At 43.6% G+C, this 15,764-nt stretch overlaps 1 protein-coding gene across 2 annotated transcripts in view; it reads right to left on the reverse strand.

The window, feature by feature from the left end:
- The window catches only part of LOC139057586 (bridge-like lipid transfer protein family member 3A), a 101,587-nt gene extending 91,856 nt beyond the window's left edge, over nucleotides 1-9,731 (reverse strand). The window contains exon 1 of one of the 2 annotated variants that reach the window (XM_070536077.1): nucleotides 9,131-9,731. In XM_070536077.1, the coding sequence (XP_070392178.1) occupies nucleotides 9,131-9,174 (44 nt within the window). In that variant the 5' untranslated portion in view covers nucleotides 9,175-9,731. The remainder of the gene's footprint in view (nucleotides 1-9,130) is intronic. The other variant, XM_070536078.1, reaches the window with a different exon arrangement.
- Between the last annotated feature and the right edge of the window lie 6,033 nt (nucleotides 9,732-15,764).

The raw sequence follows: 15,764 nt of genomic DNA on the forward strand, positions 1-15,764 counted from the left end.
TCAAGTGATTTGTATACTAGCATTTTCTTCACGTAACATTAGTGTGACTAAGTTATTACGAGAAAACGCTTTCAGCATAACCGATTGTGTTAGATATAGCATTGTCATTTTTCAATTTAGAAATTAAAATGGTAATGTTCCAGTAATCATAATCCCAAGGAAATCTCTTCTTAATACAGAGAATATGAATTTTATTTTACGCAATGTTCACTTCAACTATGGCAACTGTCGGAACATTTTTCATCCTTATCGCTATGGAACACATTACTATTTTCCCTAAAATTGCAGAAAGCTCACAGTTTTCAAACAAAACTTAGACGTTTTAAATTAGATACTTAAGATTAATTTAACCTTCTTTACCATTTTAATATACACTTTTGTGCAATCACTTACATTGTCATGTCTTTACATTTTTTCCCTGCAATTTCCCATTCTTGTTTTTTTTGTTTTTATAAAAATGTACCTCTGTAGTTCACTTTTTAAATATATTCACAGCTTCACTGCGCATTTTAATCATTTATATGTCCTGACATTTTTCAGGAATTTAGAGCTGCGAGTTTCATATGTTGTAATTGTTATGCTTAAAAAATTACTGTGTGCAGGAGGTCCCAATTTTGTTTGTAACTCTCGGGGCTTTCTTCTGTATGCACACCTCTTGTCATTCTTAACTCATTTACTCACATGAATAAACTGATTCTGATAAGAGCACAGGCTAGGTTATTAAATGAATGCTCAATATGTATAAATAAAGGTCCAGATGTGCCTGAGAATAAATGAAGAGCAACAAAATATGAAGTGAATTATAATGAAAGCTTTAAGCAATGCCCACTTATTGAATAAAATATTATGAACATCAATAAATAATCTATATATAATACAAATGCCTAATTAACTTCCATGAATCATTAAAACAAAGAACATAGTCACATGCCCCCCCTTTTCCCATGAATAACTAAAACACAAATGTGCTCACAAATACTAATATCATCAACAGCTTTTGGAGCATAAACATCAGTGCTCATAAGACCAGAGGTTCAAGAACTAGAGAAATTTACATGAATCGTTAATAGATAGCCAAATTCACAAGAGCAAGAAAAGAAAAACAAGTTTCTCAACATCATCTGTGGAAAATAATTGGTTTTATGATTGGGATTCAGCAGTAAAGAATCGCTTTTCGTTTGCACTCGGGGTTGCAGGTATTTCAATGTTCTTTATGTCGACCTTTTTGTACTGAGACTATAAATCAAACTTTTTGTTGTTTACCGACAAAGCCCTCTAGCATCGAGACTTTTGAACTTATGCACTAAAGTTACTAAATTTCGCAAGTTAGAAAAGAGTCAAGGCTTCAGAGCCCAATACAAAAGCGACACCCCACCTGCCATTCCTTCAGGGATCATCCAGCTACATTTTCTACACCCAGTTTTACCCAGACATGCATAAAAAGTGGTACGTACAAAATAGGCTGGCGTAAAAAACCATGCTCATTTCATTTAAACACCTGCAAAAGCCAGGTAACGATTGGACACATATAAAAAACACATGTGTGCACAAACGAGTGACAGGGAAATGCAATCAGAAATGCAATTAGAAGTATTCTGGACGTGCAGGCAATGAAGTTCCCACCACATGCGTCAAAGAGGTCTGCGCAGCCACTGAAAACAACAACCCACATGCTACAAAAGTTACTGCAGACTGAATGAAACTTTTTTTTTTTATGCTCTAGTCTCGTACAGCAACAGCTGTTGAGGGCATTGCGTTCAGCTTTCCTATCATCCATCACAGACATCAAGCTTTTTCCCTTGGCCAGAAGGCATTAAAGAAGAAAGCTTAATTTGTCAGCAGAAAGATCCGATTATCGATCTGCATTGTGTGGTTGATTGTCTTGCCATAACCGTACCAACATCGAGAGTGCCAAAGCTAATATTCGTAAAATATTCATTCAGGACATATCGACCTCTCAACTGCTATGCAGACAATGCTAACATTTAGACACCTCAAAATAATGGCATTTGAGTAATTATGTTTGCAAGCCCCCTTCTGCACTCTGCCTTGTATGATTCATAAGCTTCATTCTATTGCATTCTATTAAAAGAATATATTTCCGTGTGAACACCAAAATCGTATGAGCCACTATATAATAACAGGCACCACTGTGTCTACAACAGAAAACTGTAGACATATTTATACTACAACTACCCGTAGCCTAGTGCAGAACTATAAACAAGTTATACCATAGTCATTGCAAGGTGCAACATAGTTGGCAGGCAAAATTTTCTTTGTCCAATTATTCAATATTTATCCGCAAAATGGGACAATTGAACCCAATAAAATATTGCCCGGGTTATGAATATTCAACGAAATACACTTAGATCTGTACGGAACTTTCATAATTGTTGTTCATTACATAAACAAAAAAAAATTAAAATCTACTTTCTCCACAACACTGACATCACTATGAGTCTTTAAAGACATACACATTTAATCCGACAATAAAATAAGAACCTAATTCAGAAATGTTTACCTTAAAAAAAAAATCTTAAAAATCTGAGAAAGACTTCATCAGAAAAACAGCAGAATAAGCTACCGGCTGGCATTCAAGAACACCTGTCTTCTACACTTTTGCAACACTTGTTAACTTGCACTTTTCGTACTTATATAAACGGTCTTATTATTTCTGTAGCTACTGCGTTTCTCTCCAGCAACAAGCCCTGCCATTGTTTTCCCAGTTGTAGTTCCTATTGTATTCGTGTAGATTTGACAACTCAGCTGCACTTTCGGTACCTGTGTGCATCTTGCTTTTTCCATAAAAGTTTGACTATATGCACAGCAGTGTTAACCGTGTATGACATGGCGCCAAAGGTACAAGAATTGTTAGTTTTTTTTTAACTACTTACAAAGTAACAATATTGTTGTTATTGAGTTGGAAGGGTAGTTAATACAAACAAGTGCCACAGGACACACATAAAGTTAACATTCAATCTAACCAAACCCAGTTTTATGGAATTCCTGATCTAACAAAAGAATTTCTATTCCCCAGCAAGTACCCATAAAGTTCAATGTTGCCAGCAACCGGAATTAACGAATCTAGCTTGCATTTAACCTGATTTAACAAAGTTTTTCTGGGAATCAATGAGTAAAGAAACTGATTTCTTGCTCATTTTGATGCAGCCGGGTTTTTCTTCAGGCGTGCGCTCTAACGCTATTGCGTTAAAATATCATGGTACTCTAGGAACGGCCCTAGCTTTATTTTGACGAGGCTGCATGCCACACCCATGCATGGAGCCACGGACTCGGCAGTCGCTAGCATTCTTATGTACTAGGTACTAGATGGCGCTAGGGGCGGCGGTAGTTGGGCCGCCCTCGCAGACTTTTTACATGTGCAGGCATGGGTTAGCGACAAATATAATGCTGCGGTACCTTTCAGGTGTTGCTACGTTACAATTACAGATTTTGAAGGACCGAAAAATCTCTTACTCGATTTTCCGAACTTCCCGATTTAAGAAAATAATTCGAGCGTGGTCATCACTTTGTTGAATCAAGTTTCAACTGTACTACACTATTGTCTCCGCCAGCTAGCCAAGCAACTTCCTTGTGCAAAGTTTCGTCTGCTCGCTGCATTGTTGTAATTTTTCAGCCCCTGTCGCTGTATGAGTCAGTTTCACAATGACGGACACAAAAGAACCAGGTATGTGCATCAAGTTCTGTTCCTTTACAAGAAATTTTTTTTATGTCAATCAGTTTGTTGATATTATATTTGTATTGTGAGATTAGACAGTCAAGCTGCATTTTTACGCTGAAGGGCCCCAACTGCTGTGTGGCACAGTTGAAGCAAGACACCCCGTTCTGTGGAGCTCAGGCGAGTGACTTGTTCACCATGACAATGCTCCTGCCTACGACAGAGCACTCCTGACAAAAAAAAGATGCAAATGGCACCTAACTCTCACTGTAGTATCACTATACCTTGTTCCTTGCGATATTCAGAAGTTGAATGTGACCTTCATAAACATCATTTCCAAGACGTACAAGAGGCAACAAAGAATACGACAGAAACACCGAGAGGCATCAGTTTGCAGTAGTTACTGAACAGTTTTGAACATTGGATAAAGTGGAGGGCAAGCCCATTGCATTTTAGGGAGAGTAGTATGAAAGTGAATGGGAATGTTTGAAGGAATATGCAAATTAAAAAAAAAAAAGCAATTCTGTTAGTTTTGAGTCCCTCCTCGTATGCTGAGCTTCATGGACGACTTTTTATTGACTTTTATGCTATTTTTTTTCCCGTGCCGCTACAGAAATTCAATTTCTGTATTGAATATCCTCTTAAAATTTTCCAGGTCGTCCGGTCAATTTTTTCAGTTTGCTTGCTTCTTCTCTACTTCAAGCGCATTTAAACTTCCACCTGTTCATGTGTCAATTGTGTACTTTTCGTGTTTTTTCTTTCTGCCTAGTCACCGTTGCAATAGTCAAGTTTCCTATAAAGAAATTATAAAGCATGGGAACGCTGTCTGAATTCGCGTGATATTCTTAGCATAGCATCACTTGTATTAGTTCAATAAAATTCAAGTTCAAGCAAAGGATCATTCTGTGCTCCCATGAATACCAAGCACCTTGCACAAGGCCAGCCCTATAACATAAATGTAACAACATTTCCATCTACAAAATGCTTTTCAGTATGCTGCCAGCCCCTATCTTCATGTAAGTTGTGCATGTAATTTATTACAGAACACCAGTTTCAGTATGACCTATTGCATAATGCAGGCACATTTTAGAAAGCCAGCCAGAGCAAACTCAAGTACTCAAACACTCAGCAAACTTTGATCAAATGATTACTGCTTTTAGCCAAGCTGTAAAGATTGACATCAAGAAAATATGGTAGCATCGCTGTTGGCTTGTGCAAACATATAACATCATTTTTCCCACTCAAATTTCTTCAAACAAGACATTGCTAGTGCATTGGCGCAATTACACATAACTCGGCTGGCCCATAGTTTCTTGAAAACCCTAATATTAGGTGACAACACTGCAAACATTTTCTGCAATCAAAAGCAGCGGATATACATCAAGAAAGAAATGCCAAATCAAAGCTCTGCACTGCTATTTATCCCCTTCAAGTGATTAATTCTGCCCCTTAAAAATTTAGTCTTGCCACATTACTTGCATCGTGAGAATCATTAAAAACATACAGTCGCAGAAAGGATTAGGAACATGCAATTCTGCAGTGAGTTTTGTCAAGCTTACGGAATGTGGACACCATTTGAGAACTCTCTACAGGAGCATCAGATTTGAGAATATCAGCTATTTCACGTGCGACACAATTTGAAAGCACCTCTCCAACTTCTTGAAAAAGATACCTGATGTAAAAACACCTCGGAGAAACCATAGGAGAAGTGAACCCGCCACATGATGACATACTGACACCAAGAGCAAGCACCCACCCGTCTGCCTTTCAAGTCTAGAACTACTCAAGCTTGCTGCATAAGTTAAATTATAGGTGCTTTAAGATGTATGTGACACATTTCAAATACTATTATTTCCCTCAGCGCTGTTGCTTTTGATGCAGTATCTTGGTGAGTGAAATTACTCACAGAGTGCCCGAAGCGTTTAGACACATGCCTCTGGAACAGGCAAGTAGGACTTCTGTACTACAGACTCTCTTATTCATGCCATTGCATCGGCCCACCTGTGACCATTAGGCACAGGTGGGCCGATTTTACAGGCATGCCGTCAGCGTGCCTGTAAAAGAGCTTCTTTTGCCCCACCTTTGTTCCACTGCTCCAGCCAATGTGTGTTCACCAACAAAAAACAAGTCAGTGCATTCATGACTAACCCCCCACCCCCCTCCTTCTCAAGTACCTAAACACATCCTTTACAACTAATGAATGATTACAGAATGGGAGCCATCAAGTGTGACCGCTTTCAATCATCTATAAAATGTGTACGTGAATTGCGATGATAAAAAAAATTTTAAATAAAAAAAATTAAATTATGGGGTTTTACGTGCCAAAACCACTTTCTGATTATGAGGCACGCCGTAGTGGAGGACTCTGGAAATTTCGACCACCTGGGGTTCTTTAACGTGCACCTAAATCTAAGTACACGGGTGTTTTCGCATTTCACCCCCATTGAAATGCGGCCGCCGTGGCCGGGATTCGATCCCGCGACCTCGTGCTCAGCAGCCTAACACCATAGCCTTGGCTGGCTAAATTCAGTGCTTTGCTCAATGATGTCCTTGGAAGTAATCAACTGAAGCTAGATCCAGACTTATGTTTCTCGATGATTAAATTTTCCCTACTCCTGAACATCCGCGCATACAGTGGATATTTCAAGCAAGCCTCCTTGCTATGGAAATCCTACTCAATACTATGTCCTCCACAGGACACTAAAGTGTCAACATTCCCTACCTCCCTTTAACACCCATCCTTCTAAGGTGTCTTGTATAAAGTTGAGTATGTAGGCCATTTAATCCTACTCATACTATAAAAACCACAGTTGTGAAGCTGGTAGCATTTGGTTCATTTCACTATGTTTGTGTGACATCCCGTGCCGGTTTCAGTAGCACCCTTCGTATTTTAGATGGCATTTAAATTAAGATATGGCCGCACAAGAAAAAGCTCAGACCAGTAAGCCGCTCATGTTATTGCTACATAGTTTTGCATAATGGTGCAATTGTAATACATTGCATTTTATCCTCTTCGGTAGAGAGTAAAAAAATAGTATTATATTATTGTTCCAACTGCTTTCTTGCTCTCAAGAACTAAACCTGCAGTTATTACCACACTTGTAGAATCACCTGTGTAGAAGTACTTCAGGCAGTCAGGCTCGCTACTGCATGTTGAAGTTGAGATATTTTCGCTTATCTTAGACCAAAGTGGGCGCGTTTTACACATAATTTCTTGTTTTATAGAAGATAAGCAGTACTAGAAAAAATTACAGCACTGTCTGGCAGTCTTAACATATTCGATCTGCTGTGAAGAGTGTGTTTAGTTGATAACAGGGATAAACATGGGGGATTAAGGAATGGTTTGTTAAGGAGCAAGATAAAGAATTTCTCTCTCTCTCTCTTCAAAGCTTGAGCAGGTGAGTGTCAATTCTCAAGTGGCTGCTTGCCTTTTGAATGAAACTTTGCCGGATGCCACCATAACCTGCAATGGACTGTTTGGACAATGCTTGAGGAATTGCATGAGAGCATTGGGAATGTGTAAGCACCTGCTGTATGCATCTGTTTACAAGTCCTGAAAGCTCAGGTTATAGGGAATGTGCAGATGTATATAGCATACAGGGGATACATCTTCTTTGAAGTCTATCCCTTTTAACATTAAAAAGCAGTGATACAGTCACTCTCAAATAACGCTAGTTCTGAAATAAATGGCCAGAAGGGTCACACCTTGCCACAGTTATTGTGAAAGTAATGTAATAAATGCTTTTTAGGGGACACTGAGGAAAAATACGAGCTTACTGCATATCTCCTACTAGAAAATGACAACCAGTTCCCATCAGTCTGAGATTAGCCCAACCTTTGAAATCTAGCTCCTATTTGCCTCATGCAATATAGCGCAAGGAATCGAAGCAGTCCAAATCTAGAGGCAACATACTGTTATGCCAGGGATCGGTGCATAACATCATTCCTGTGCCGATTGTCCTGTGGTACAAAATCAAACTGTTTCCTACTCCCTTCTGTTGGGTTTTGTAAAAATACAGAATTTCAAGCTTTGTAGCAAATATCAAGGCAGGAGCAAAATTTAACAATAAAGTGGCTCATGCACCCTGCCCAGCACACTATGCTGGAAGTTTACATTTGAGAGATCTAGTGTAAACAAACATTTAATGTTTATTAAGAATCACACTGCTCAAGGATCAACATGATGAGAAGGCACAGAAGGCTTGACATAAAGTGCATTCGTTTTAAGAAAATTACATATCTAAAGGACTCATTCCTGCATTCTTTTCCTGAACATGCCCTTGCATAAGTTGAATTAATACATTTGTGAAAACTGAACTGTAAACAAAAGCTGAGCAAGCGCACGAGCAGATCCTTCACTACATAAATGAGGAAAACAACAACCCAAACAACTGCCAAAGAGGGGTGTGAGCAAAGCGTGCTGCATCATTTTAACTTGTTAATTGATGCAGATGTTCCCTTGCACCAGAAGCAAGCTAAACTATATATGCTCTCCCAGATGTCAACCTATGTTCGGTAGCAATTAAGCAGCAGCAGCTGCAGCTAACTAACAGTCATGTAACCAGGCTGTCTGAAATAAACGTGCCACTCAGCCCCGGTTATCGGTTTCCCTTCTATTTCCAGAACTGTCTTGAAAGCGGTGACCCAGTTTCCTTCAAAACCCATGAAGCGTGTCACCGTAGTCGACGGAAAAGGTGCAATAACTGCGTGGCCTCGTCCAAGCACGACGCCGGACAGCCCACGTGTGCGAAGCAGCGCGAAGTTGAGTTGTAACTGAAAACGTGGCCGTCGTCATCGATTATACACGATTCAAGTGCAAAGGGACAATGCGTTGCTCCACAGACAAACCCGCTGCGTTACTTGTTAAGCAGCTGGTCCCATTGAGGGTGTCTGCGTGGTGGCAAGCGAACAATAGCAAGCGCATGAGCACCGACACGCAGATTTGCGCTCTGCTGTTGCCACCAGCTGCGTAGGCGCGACACCAAAACGCCAGGTCCCATAGGGTTCGTTATGACGAAAGGCGGGGGCAAATAATAGCATATATACGCAGGTACAGTGCAACACGCTTTGAGTGTCGACGAATCAACAGTTCCTAGCATTTTCTTTTTTCTTATGTCGGCAACACCTGTAACTTCTTAGCAGCGTGATACCAGCTCGCATTGCACCTACGTTTTGCAAAAAGATACAATAAGGGGCAAAAAGATACAATAAGGGAAAGCACACGTTATGAAACAATCCGGTGCGCTGGACGGTCCTTCGCAAATGTGATTCGGATCCGGTTTTCTGACGCGCGCCGCGGCGTCACGAAGCGAGACTAAACACGTCAGTGTCGCTCACTTTCGCACGGACGTGCTCGCCGAATGCGCGCACAGAAGCAGCAGCATCTCAGGCTCGACTGAGCAGCTCCGAGCGATCAGCATCGCAAGAGAGCTTGCGACGTTTTTGCGTACTCACTTGGAAAGGTGCTTGAGAATCTGATTCTTGATTATGGACACCATCGTCTTGGCAGTGAGGGGACGAACAAACGCGCCCCGTGGCAATTTTTTCCCCTTGTTTCTCTCACGAGCCTATATACAGCGACAGCAGCGTCCTGCGTTGCCTTTCATAGCCGCAGCTGACGGCAGCCGAGGGCGAACGCGACGGGCGGCGAGACACCGGTCGTCAACACTGCAATCCCGTCGTTGGTTTCGCCTACGGGCGCAGCGCTGATGCAGGATGGCATCGCCGAGTCCGGTTGACGCCCGCGGTGGGCAGGGCGCACTCAGCTGATGATGGTGCTGACGGCGGGGTCAGTGCGCCGCGGTGAGACCGCTGCCGCGACGACGGCGGGCCACCTCGCGCAACGTCGAAGCGCCCGTGATTTTTCGACGGGCAGCAGCACCCCGCAGGGCCATGTTGGCGTCAGGCTCGCCGAGTGCGCGCTGCTGCAAGCACTATAGAAGGATAGTCACAGCTGTTTGCCTCCCGCTTCGCAATGGATGGATGAGAATTCCCTGTGTAGCCGTCGAGAAGAAACAAGCGACGCGCGCCGTCAAAGCCGGTCAGCAGCAGCGGAAGTGAGTGCTTTTCGCGGAAGCAATTTGCCAGAAACGACCTTTGCGCCATCTGTTAATGTTTTTTGAATTCATTGAAGCCCACACCAATGTAGGTAGCCGATTGTGGTTCTGTGCGTAATGAAACGATGGCGCCTTAGTACGACAAATGTGTAGGGTGTTGTCCTCTCCTCGCACGCCGGCGGGCGAGGAGGAGGACATCGAGACTAATAACAGTGGATGAATCAGCGTCACGCATTTCATTCTTTATCAAAGTGTCAGGGTGTACTCTAATGAAAACACCAGTGGATCATCCAAGTCGTGAGTTCAAGTGCACGTATGAAGGATACACTGGTTACGATTCGATGGTTTTCAACAAAGAAGATTACCAATGTAAAGAAATAGCCCTTAGCGACTCACTTACCTGGGTACTCGGAAAGTACTGACAGGGAGGCTGCCCCAAAGCTTTAGTCGCGCGCCGTCAAAAGCATAATATTCTATCGATAACGACAACGTGTTTGTTTGGCGCGATCCACTCAATTATGCCAACAAGGCTGTCAGAGGTCGGACTTTACAATAGCCTGGAGCCTGCTAAAGCCCTTTCAGATTAGTGTGGCGGCAATTTCGAACGCGAAAATTCACGCGTCATGTGGGCGCGCCCACATGACGCGTGAATCTGACACATGACGCGTGAAGAACAGCGCGCTGTTCTCAACGCCCGCGTCGCGCTGTAATCTCCGGCCGAATAGGAAAATTTCTTACTTAGTAGAAGCTTTCTGAATTCGTGCCCAGTTCCTCTTATTGCGATATCAATTTTACGCACGCTAGAGAGGCGCATTGACGCTGTCGGTGCCGCCGTGCTTCGCCGTCGTCGGAGGAGGTGGGGGGGGGGGGGGGCGAATGAGTCTCGAGAGATGCGGAGTGCGTTTAGCTGCAAGAGTTACGAAGCAAATTTTATCACCAAGACCACAACAAGGCACCATAGAATCGGCTCGGTGGTAAAGCCAGGACAGCGCTCTGCCTTCAACTGCTGGCACGAGTGCAGTCTTTCCTGCTTAGCAGTGCACGTATGTGCTCGTGCTGGTCTTGTGGACGGACATAAATTATTTAGGAGCTAAAAGAAAAATATAAAAGAAAGGTGCTCCAGCCAGTAAACGTCAAGCCAGTGTTATCTAATATTTCACTAACGCCGACGGTTTGCCGTCGGTCTCGTCTCCGCATCATAAAGGTCGCACGCCTGCAAGCCCACTTGCGGCGCTCATCACGCTTCAGATTGGATTTGGATTTTGTGGCGGATGGACGTGCTTTTCGGGGCTCCGTGGCGACGACGAAATCATAAGTTTTTGCGCATGCTTTGAGCTTGCTTCTGTTTTTATTTGCTGGTTTTTTTGCATTTAAATAGTAATTGGGCGTGCGGACGCTCCTGTGTCGAGGCTTCAGCGACTTCGTTCGTAGCTAAGTAGTCTTTTTTCTTTTTATTAGCTGATGTTTTTGAAGTGTATTATTTTGCATGGAGCAGGAGCGCAAATTTTGAATTCGTGGTAAGTGTGGTAAACGTACCGGCTTTGTCTAGGTCTGGCGGTTTCCCTCGTTAGGCCTAGGCGCTAGGCGAGACCTATTTGATAGGCCTATTTAACTATCTCAGCTAGCTCTTCGAAGTGATTTGGCGGACGTGCTCGTTGAGCCTAAGGACGTAGGCCTAGCAATGAAACCAAAGAAAGGAAAGGCCGCGGGGGACGCGGAGCAAGTGCAGTGCGACGAGTGCCTGCGCTGGTTCTCCCTCGACGAGACTAGTTTCCAGAGCTTAGCAGACGCGGAGGAGTCTAGCTTTACGTGCAGGCTGTGCGAAGGGGTCAGGGAAGCAGTCGAAAAACTGGAAGGAAATTCGACAGCCAAGTTCGAGGAGCTGAAAGCAGACCTGAGGGAGGAGCGGGAGAGGCGGTTAGCTTTGCAGGCGAAAGTCGCCGAGTTGGGGTGCAGGCCGCGCAATTAGTATGAACCGTGGCCGAGCTTGGAGAAGAGAAGGAAAGGAGAGCAGAACTGCGTAGGCGTCTCGATGCGCTTGAGACGCGCGCAGCGAAGAATGATGGGTCGGGACACCAAGCCGGGGGCAAAAACACAGAAAGTAGGGTAGACCCTATATGCGAAGTCGGGGGCAGGGTGGCAGAGCAAGCGGTAGTCAGCTCGCCGCCGGTGAATCGGCGTAGTTATAGCGAAGCAGCGCAACACGCCCCGCGGGAGGCGACGCTGCAGCCACAGGGGCGCCAGCGAGCGCGAGGAGAGGAGGGGAACAAGCTAACACCAAGGAATGAGCTCATAGCCAATGATAAGCACAACCTGGAAGTTAGGAGGGAGGGAAAGAATGCCCTAGTACTTATTTGTGGTGATTCAAATATGAGGAGGTGCAAAAGAGCTATAATGGAGCGTGCAAAGGGTGATAAGCGGGTAGCAGTCGGGACGTTCCCAGGCAGGACAATGGACGCAGTACTGAAAGAAACAAAAAGCGAGCTTTCTGAGAATGTTGCAGAACGCAATTTGGTAGTGTTAGCGGCGGGGCTAAATGATGTGTTGAATGGTGAAGCTGCAAAAGTAGTGGAAAGATTAGCGGAGGGAGTTGACGATTTAAGGGCGATAGCACAGCAAGTCCAGATCATGGTATGCACAGTGCCGGAGGTGCAAGGAAGGAACGGATCAATTGCCAAGGACGTTGTGGCTGTAAATTGTGAAATAAGAAAGCTAAGCCAGGAGAAAGGATTCGAAGTGGTTGACATAAACAGTGAAGTGCATAGAGCAGGCTTTGGCGGAGGCTTTACACGAGATGGCATCCACTTTAATGGAAGGCTAGGAGCCGAGATCGGCTGGCGCCTGGCAGGTCGGGCAGTAGCTTTTTTAGGGGGTCCACTGCGCCTCAGGGCGTAGGGGTAGGTAGAAACAGTGTAGAAAGTGCAACAATAGAGGCTGACGCCAATAAAATGGCCACTAGGAGGTCCAGGAAGAAAACTACAAATAAATTTAACACCAGGATCAGGTACATAAACATGCAAGGCGGTAGAAAGAGAGCGAGGTGGTTAGAAATAGAACAGCAGTTAAAGGACGGAGAAGTGGTTGTATACGCGCTATGCGAAACACACCTCAGGGATCTAGAAGACCCACCGCTTATTGAAGGCTACGTCTGGGAAGGGAGCAATAGAACAACAACGGAAAGGAAGGGAGGAGGAGTAGGTATGCTCATACACCAAGGAACAAATTGGCAAAGAATAATATTAACTTGCAAAGAACATGTCTGGGTATCAGGTACAATTGCCGGTAAAAAGGCATGGCTAGGAGTAGTTTATTTAGGGACAGGGGACAAATACAGGCAAGAGAACAAAGATCTAGTGAAGTGTCTCGATGACGATATAAAGCAGTTTGGAGAAGGTGCCGATATTTGTCTGCTGGGTGACATGAATGGCCACATCGAGGATCTGGATGGATACACAGATTGTAATGGGAAGTTGATGCTAGACTTCTGTGAACGACACAACCTAGTTATAGTAAATAGATAAACTAAGTGTGATGGACAAATCACGTGGGAGTCCCGTAACAGACAAACGACCATTGACTACTGCTTAATGTCGCAGGGATTGTATAGCAAGCTAGCAATAATGGAAATAGACGAAGAGGGGAAGTACAGCCTCGGAAGTGATCATAAGCGTATTAGTCTACAGTTGGGAGCCCTACTCAAAAGAGAAATGCAGGGAAGCCAAAAAGAGTACGCAAAATTAAATGACGCGCAAATAGCGCAAATAGCGGCTGGCATAGAGGAAGCAATAAAGAAACATCCCATGGAAAGGTGGGATTATAATCAGTTAGAACTACTCATTAGTACAAAAATAAAAGAGGTAAAAGGAGTAAACCGCTGGAGAGGAAAGGGGAAGCCACGAAGTTGGTGGAATAAGGAAATTAGAGAGGCCATCGAACAACGACGGTGGGCATCTCGGGAACACAGAGAAGCAAGGAGGGCGCAGTTATCTGAAGAGGAAATAGGCCAAAAATGGGAATATTATCGACAAAAGGAACAACAAGTGCAGGTCCTCGTCCAGGCTAAAATAAAGCAGTCCTCTGATCGCTGGCTGGCTGAAGTTCGCGATGCAACTAAAGGGGGGTCAAGAAAATTCTGGAACCATATAAGCTGGCTGGGTAAAGCTAATCACAGAAAAGAGGAACAGATTCACGATTCCGAAGGAAATTGTTTAGAGGGAGATGACGCTGTGAACTACATTGGTTCAGTTATAGCAGCGTCATTTAGGAAAGACGATAGGGTAGTCGCCCCAAGTGAGGGAGCAACACAGAATAGCATAATAGAAAACAGCTTAGAATTGACCAATCTTAACTGGAAAAAGGCAGAAGCAAATGTTCCAAAATGCACATCCGCGGGGATAGACGAAATTCCAATCAAGTTAATTAATGAACTTGGCTCAAGAAGCAAGGAAACGCTGATAAAAGCATTGGAGGCAGTCATAACAAATAAGCAAATTCCGCACAGCTGGAAACAGAGTAAAATGAATTTGATTTATAAAGGGAAAGGTGATAAGAACATAAAATCTTTCCGACCAATTACGATAACATCAGTTATATATAGGCTGGCGATTCAGGCGGTGAAATTAAAGATGCAGTCATGGGTAGAAAGGAATAGAGTACTTGGAAAACTTCAGAACGGGTTCAGAAGTGGTAGGCGCTCAGATGATAGCCTGTTCGTGCTTACCCAGTGCATATAAATAGCTAAGGCGGAAAATAGACTTCTGTATTTAGCCTTCCTGGACATAAGTGGTGCATACGACAATGTGAACAGGGAACTCCTGTGGAACATATTAAAAGCTGAAGGTATCGGTAATGAGGTAATTGATTTTCTACAGGAACTATATCGAGAAAATAATGTTGAAATAACATGGGAAGGAATCAAGAGTACGACAACTGTCGAGGTTCACAAAGGATTAAGGCAAGGTTGTCCTCTATCACCGCTGCTGTTCATGCTTTATATGATAAGCATGGAAAGAAGGTTACAACGAAGCAATCTAGGGTATAATCTGTCGTACAGATTAGGCGAAAAGGTTGTTGAGCAACGACTACCGGGTTTAATGTATGCGGACGATATTGTACTGTTAGCAGATAGCCAGGAAGATTTGCAAACTCTGGTTAATTACTGTGGGGACGAAGGAGACAGTTTAGGTTTCAGTTTTAGTGCAGCTAAGTGCGGTGGAATGTTTTTCAACGTTACAACTGATCAGGAGCTTACAATAGAAGGCCACGAAATACCCCGAGTGGCCGAATACAGGTATCTCGGGGTATGGATAAACAAAGGGCAGATGTACATGGAAAAGCACGAACAGTCTCTAATAGCAAAAGGGCGAAGATATGCCGGGATAATGAAACATAAGGCATTGTGGGGTTACAACAGGTATGAGGTACTGAGAGGCATTTGGAAGGGAGTAATGGTGCCGGGGCTTACTTTCGGGAATGCGGTCCTGTGTTTAAGGGCAGAGGTTCAGTCGAGACTAGAAGTAAATCAGAGAGCTGTGGGAAGGTTAGCACTAGGTGCCCACGGGAAAACCACAAACGAAGCAGTACAGGGAGATATGGGCTGGGCATCATTCGAAGCACGGCAAGCTCAGAGTAAAATCCTATACGAAAAACGTCTGAGGAAATTGGATGATAACAGGTGGGCAGCTAAGGTGTTTAAATACCTATACAGAAAGAGCATTGACTCACAATGGCGGAAAAGAACTAGGAAGCTAACCAGTAAGTATGCCAGACACGAGGACGAAAAAGGACAGAGCATTAAACGACAGGTTAAAAATGCGGAAGGTAAAAATTGGATAAATTCAATGGAAAAGAAGCATAGTGTAGAACTATATCGATACTGGAAACAGCAGATCAGGAAGGAAGCGTTTTATGATAACTCAAGAGGCAGTGCCCTACTCTTTGAAGCTAGATCAGGATGTCTTAGAACGCGGAGCTATAAAAAGAAATTTAACGAAGAAGAAGACACATGTACTGTGTGTGGTAAATATGTAGAA

Source organism: Dermacentor albipictus, chromosome 3 (assembly GCF_038994185.2).
Source record: "Dermacentor albipictus isolate Rhodes 1998 colony chromosome 3, USDA_Dalb.pri_finalv2, whole genome shotgun sequence".
NCBI classification, from domain to species: Eukaryota; Metazoa; Arthropoda; class Arachnida; order Ixodida; family Ixodidae; genus Dermacentor; species Dermacentor albipictus.